The 6,308-nt window shown below is 33.8% G+C and overlaps 1 protein-coding gene across 1 annotated transcript; it reads right to left on the bottom strand.

The window, feature by feature from the left end:
- Window positions 1–3,330: 3,330 nt before the first annotated feature.
- Window positions 3,331–5,982, bottom strand: LOC116027887 (B2 protein-like). The gene is made up of 5 exons (XM_031269654.1): window positions 5,282–5,982; window positions 4,759–4,859; window positions 4,576–4,659; window positions 4,359–4,469; window positions 3,331–3,737 (listed from the first exon to the last, which is right to left on the bottom strand). The coding sequence occupies exons 1-5, from the start codon at window positions 5,868–5,870 to the stop codon at window positions 3,696–3,698; spliced, it is 927 nt and encodes a 308-aa protein (XP_031125514.1). The 5' UTR covers window positions 5,871–5,982; the 3' UTR covers window positions 3,331–3,695.
- Window positions 5,983–6,308: the final 326 nt, after the last annotated feature.

Genomic DNA, 6,308 nt, shown 5'->3' with positions numbered 1-6,308 from the left:
GAAACACAAGTCCTGTATTAACAATTAATCAATACGTAACTTTTACATCTAAATATTAATTTAATAAGATTTATTGTTAAGAGTTTATTATAATTTCATTTTCAAAAAAAAAAAAAAGAGTTTATTATAATTTTATTATTTAAATAAATAAAATGGTTATATTAGCCCTTAATTATAAGACTAGCTAATGTCACCTTGCTCACCAACGGGCAACGGAGCGATTTGAGGAACTTGGAGTTAGACTTCATAAAACAATCACACGTGTATTTTGCATGCTCTAAAATTTTCATAACGCATGTACTTTTATTTTTTATAAAATATGTATAATATTGTAGACAAAATTCATATTGTGAGAGACGAAAATAATCACCTTGATACATAATATTACTAAGAGGGATATTAACTTACTTTTATAATTAAGAAACTAATATTTTGGATCAAGAGAAGAGGGAAACCTGAATAACAAAACTAGTTGCAGGGCCGAATTTTAGGACGTGCAAGATGTGCAACAGCACATGGCCTCAAAATTTTAGGGGCCCCTAGTCCAGCCCTGTCCCTATAGTTAGTATACGTATTTGTGATTATGTTGGCTCAAAATTAAGTTTTCATGACTGATCTAAATTCTATTACGTATTATTCAAAAAAAATTTACTCCGTAATATTCACGCGAATCACTTTTCTTCAATTCGCAGTTTATTTATACTTTGATAGGATCTCACTTATTTATCAGCACAGGGCCACGCAAATAAAAAAAATCGGTATTACTAGTTGCACCTCACAACAATTCTAGAATGATCTTCATACAAGGCACACATAACACTATAAGAGATAACCGCCAATTGTTCATATCACTCCAATTGTTCTACTAGATAACCGCCATTCTATTCAAAACATCATTAACAATTGATTCTGCTCACGGTAAATTAATATGAATATTCTTTTTAAGAACAAAAGTGCTATTAAATCTATTGTTAATCCTTTTAACACTTTCCGATTTTCCACGCACCAATTGATTGCTTTAAATTCCACTCTTTAATGGCTTCTAGAAAGTAGAAACCGTACTTCCTACTTCCACTACCTTCTCATAAACTCTATCCACTATTGTTTTTGTCATTTTTAATTAATGAAAAGAGATCGAGAAAATTTACGTACGTCGTAAGACAAAATAATGAAACGTTGATAAATAATAACAGGCCACCAAATTTGGATCACAATATCCTATATTATAACATTATTTGTTAATATTATAACTTAAGGAAAATTATGCTATGGACCCGATCTACCTTGTAATGTAAAATCGGGTCTATATTCACAATATTAAAACTCTATATTTACAATTTTAGACATTAATATACAAAATTACATTACTTAATATTCACAATTTTTTAACTATATATTCACAATTTTGTTATATAGATTCAAAAATTGTGTTATGCTGTTAAATATAGAGTTCTGTAATTGTAAATATAGAGTTCTAAAATTGTGTACATATAATTCTAAAATTGTGATTTGTGAACATATATAGATTTCTAAAATTGTGAATATGGACCCGGGTCCACCTTGCAAGGTAGACCCAGGTCCATGGCATAACAACCGATAACTTGAAATGTAATACTTATGTTGGAAAATTTAATACTAATACAAAATAAATTGTTTGTTACTTAAAAAAGAAAAGTATAATAAACTTAAAGAAAAATAATAATTTTTAAATCAAAATGTAATATTTACAAGTTGAACATTTATTTATGTGACAAAGTGTAAAATTAATCATAGATAAATTAATTAATTTTTACTTATGAGATAAAATGTAATACTTATTAGTTAAAATATGATACTTTTGATTTAAAATTTAATATAATACTTTTAAATCAAAATATAATATTAAGAGTTGAAGAGTTACTTATGAGAAAAATTGTATGGAGTAATACGAGGAAAGATGTAGAACAATAAAAAAAATGACTTATCTCACGGATGAAGATCTGTCAGACGGCCTTATAAGAGATTTTGCCTTAATTTTTTAGTTAAAATGGATACATCTTTTAATGGAAAAATTGCAATTTGTCATTAACTTATAAGGTATGTGTAATTTTCATTCGTAATTAATATAAAGTTGAAATAGTAGTCCCTAATTAGTCGTCAAGGTGTATTTAGTTCTTTTGGTGGATGTCCTTATTTTGGATACACTAAAATCCACTTGTATTTTAGGCATGAGTTGTGATTAATGACCATTAAGTAACTTTGAAAAAAAAAAATCCATTCTCCATCCAAAATCGACTAAACCATACATGAAAATAATCTTTAATGTGTAGTAAAAATTTGTTGGGTATTATTTAAATTTTCGTCCAAGAAAATCATAATTAAAATATAAATTTGTCATTTCTATATTAGTATTATTTAAGTTTCTATATTAGTATTATTACAACTTTATGTTAATTAAGAACAAAAGTTTACACCTACTATATAACTTGTGGACTTAAACTACAATTTCCCCTCTTTTAAAATTTAAACAATCATGCTTGTTATCTTTTAAAATCATTAAAAAGAAAGACCTCAAGCACGTTTCCAAAAGCAGTTCACCAACTTGGTCTAACCTCCACACAACTCAAGTCCACCATCACATTTTCACCTATTAATGTTATATATTTGTGCATAAAATGATCACAAACCTACCTCCCAATAACCCCCTTTTATCTATTGAAGGATTAAAGACATTGAGTTACTAGGAGACCCAAAATCCAAAATACTGATAAGAAGTAATAAAAACTTCTTTGTGCGCAGAGTATACAAGCATAAGTGAAAATTAAGAACTAATTGAACAATTCACTAAAAGTTATGTAATTTAAGATTAGTCTCGTGTAATATAGGCTGAGAAACTTAATACATTAAAGAATAACGAAAGAAATTACTCTAAAATAGGAGTGTAAATGAACTGAACCACTTGATCAAAGTTCGGCTCGAGCTCGGTCAACTTCAAGCTCGAGTGCAAATACTTTAGGCTCATAACTCGTCTCATCGAGTTGCTCGGAAGCCATATATATATATACTTTAGGCTCATGACTCATCTCGTCGAGTTGCTCGCAAGCCATATATATATACTTTAAGCTCATGACTCGTCTCGTCGAATTGCTCGCAAGCCATATATGTGTGTGCGTGTGTGTAAATGAGTCGAACAACACGCGAGCCACTCGATCAAAGCTCAGCTCAAGCTCGATCAATTTCGAGCTCGAGCCGGCTCGTTCTGTAACCGAGCCGAGGTCAAGTTTCAATTTCCTAGCTCAATCAAGCTCAGCTCGGTTCATTTACAACCCTACTCCAAAATAAACAATCGAGTAAATAAAACATGATTCTCGTATCTTATTATCATGGCACTCTCTTAATCAAGACAAAACATAATCAAACGAGAGATAGGACATTTATTCTTCATTATGTTTAGTACTGTATGTGTGGCATTATTGCCACGTAAAAGGATCACTTATACAACATTATATAAGCTCCCAAAAGAGAGAACAAAAACACAACACAAACATATCATTACTTTGAGGTTTCCAGCAACAGGGCAAGCTTCTTAGATCAGTCTTGGTTATATATGTCACAAGACTGTTCTTCTACCTGGTGCAAAACATAATTTTAATCTTCTGTTTGTTTTTTGGTTTGACATGCTTTTTCTTGTCATCTTCAGTTATGTAATTCGGTCTTTAGGCGTTGTTCTCCGCGAAAATATCCAAAAGAGATAGGGTCTGCATTATCAAGAAACAAGCATTCCTCAAGCTAAGTTAGATTGAATGGTAAAAAAACACAAAGGCCCTATTTGGTATTTGGTAAATAATCAACGTATCAGTCAATTTTGGCTTATTTGACCACTATTAGTTGTTTGATTTGGTTAAAAAATCAATATAAGTGTTTGGTTAATAAGTTCTTTGCAACTCCAAAATACTAAAATTCAAAAGGCTACACAAAGCAGCCTTTTCAATTAGCTTTTTGAGAAAAGAAATTATACCAAACAGCTAACAGCTAATTTACCAAACACCCTTCTACAATCAGCTAATGTTATCAACTAATCATGCCTTCTAACCTAATCAGCTAACAGCTATCAGCTAACGGCCATTTACCAAACAGGGCCAAAAACTATGCAGAGATATGTATGGTTTGTTACTTTGTTAGAGTCAATTTACTTTTGGGAGCTTATCTGGTGGTACATAAAGTGAAAAACCAAAAGTTGTGCAAAACAGTAAAAATGTGAGAAGCATTTCAAACCAGAGATGATATGAAAAAGCTTCTTTTTGATCAAGCCAAGGTTGGACCAGAAAAGGACCAATAAGTAGTACAATATGGAGAGATCTAGTAAAAAGATTTATTACCTCAGGAATGTTTAACTCGAGGCGGAATTTAGGTCCGTCGTAGTGGTGAAGAATCGGCCTGAAAGCATCCTCTTCGAGTGGTTCACACACTTTTCTCGTGACAACACGCACCTGCATTCAGAGCAATCCAAAGTTCAATCCACAAACCTAACCGCAATGCCTTTTAAAGTTCAAAACTCGATCCATATATATAAATACGTCTCATTTCATATCATACCTGAGCAGGGAAACGCGATTCACCGGGGTTCTTCTTGTCCTCCCAGGCCGAAGGATCAATGTTTGTGCCACCAAAGCTCGCTGCCTGAACAATTCAATTTATTTAAGCAAACATAAATCACGTTTAACGAGCACAAGGTGTTAAACCGGCACATTTAAAGAGCATAGGATACCAATTACCAACCTCAAAAATACCATGAAGCTGATGAGTTGAGTAGTTGTAGAGGAAAAGAGGCAATCCTGGTGTTATTTGCCTCACCGAATCGCGATAACGAGGTGGCAAGCCTGCAATTCGCGAAAAACACATAAATTACACTTCAATTCTTACCAATCGATCCAATAATCCAAACATAAATTACACTCGAGAATGTGATGTCACTGTGAGGTATAGCTTTTGGCCAATTGATCCTAACACAAAGACTTCTCCACTTAACCTAATGTTATAAATTGCTATCCCAAGTGATTTCACTACTAGAACAATTTCCAGATCCAAAAATCCAATCGAAAGATAATCTTGACTGGATAAGATTCAAGTTATTTGAAAACATATCCAACCAGTGATACCAAAGTATAATTTATCAACAACATAATTCAAATTCAGAAAGGACTAAAAAAAGGGGTAAAATTCCCAGTCTAAACAAGATAGAAAGACAGAATTGTTAAGAAAATATACACAAAAAACAAGAATAAAGGAAAAGGGCACTCACCAAATAGCTGCCTTCTGAGATTTTCTTCCATGGTGTCATTGTTGCAGACAAAAATATATCCTCCAACAGTCTCGTTTCTGGGCAGAGCTTCTGAAGGCGGCAAAGTCTTGAACCTCTTATCAACTCCATTCTTGTCAGAAATATTGTTGTTATTATTATTATTATTTCCTTCTTTGTTAACATTCTTGTTCTTCTTCCCACATTTCCCAGGCCCATGCTCATCTTCCAACCCAAACTTCCCACCCTTCTTGCCATTAATCCCTTTACTATAAGAATTAAAGTTCACGGCGGGGGAAGGGTAAATCCCCTTGTTAAACCCGCCGTTCAACCCGGATCCGAACGCTTCGCTGTGACCCGACCCGGAAAGGGAACTGACAGTCTCGGCGACCTTCCAGCCGTCGTTGGCGAAGAGAGCGTAATCGGCGGCGGCGGAGGAGGAATTGACCTCCAAGTTTCTCCGGTCGGCGGGGCGCTTGGAGGCGTAGCTGGTGCTCCAGATGGAGTCGTTGAGGGAGAGATTGGAGAAGGAGCCCGGCTGCAGGCGGAGGCGATCGCTGAAGTTCCAGAAAGAGGATTGAGCGTTCTCCATTTCTGTCTGCAACTTTGAGTTGTTTTGTTGAGAGTTGAAGAAGATGAAGAGAGAGAGAGATGAAGTGAGAATGGGTGAACGTGTTGATGAGTGGCGTGTTGGGTGGGGTGTCAGAGAAGAAGAGGTGTGGCTTTTATGGGAGACAATGCTGATTAAGTCGTTGGTTGTACTTTGATTGGAAAGTGAGTTGTCATGTTTTTCATTTCTTCTCAATTTTCGTTTTTCACATACATAAATACATTAGATAATTAGATACTAGTAATTAAATTTCAGTATTCATTTTATATTTTTCAACTGTTTTTAAATCATATTTTTTTCACATCGTTATCAGATTAATTTGATAAATTAATTTTTTTTAAAACATTAATTAACATATTTGTTTGCCAAAGACCTTATGGTCAAGTGGCACTTGGTGTACACGCGCATATGAAAGGTAGT

Source organism: Ipomoea triloba, chromosome 8 (assembly GCF_003576645.1).
Source record: "Ipomoea triloba cultivar NCNSP0323 chromosome 8, ASM357664v1".
In the NCBI taxonomy this organism is placed as follows: domain Eukaryota; kingdom Viridiplantae; phylum Streptophyta; class Magnoliopsida; order Solanales; family Convolvulaceae; genus Ipomoea; species Ipomoea triloba.
This window is presented reverse-complemented; position numbering and strand designations above follow the sequence as displayed.

Bases quoted from the DNA above. Each gene is read 5' to 3' on its own strand.
- LOC116027887 (XM_031269654.1), bottom strand. From the start codon at position 5,870: ATGGAGAACGCTCAATCCTCTTTCTGGAACTTCAGCGATCGCCTCCGC. The intron at 4,860-5,281 runs GTGAGTGCCCTT...CGCGAATTGCAG, and splicing joins TCTCAGAAGGCAGCTATTTG to GCTTGCCACCTCGTTATCGC. The intron at 3,738-4,358 runs GTAATAAATCTT...TTGATAATGCAG, and splicing joins TCGAGTTAAACATTCCTGAG to ACCCTATCTCTTTTGGATAT.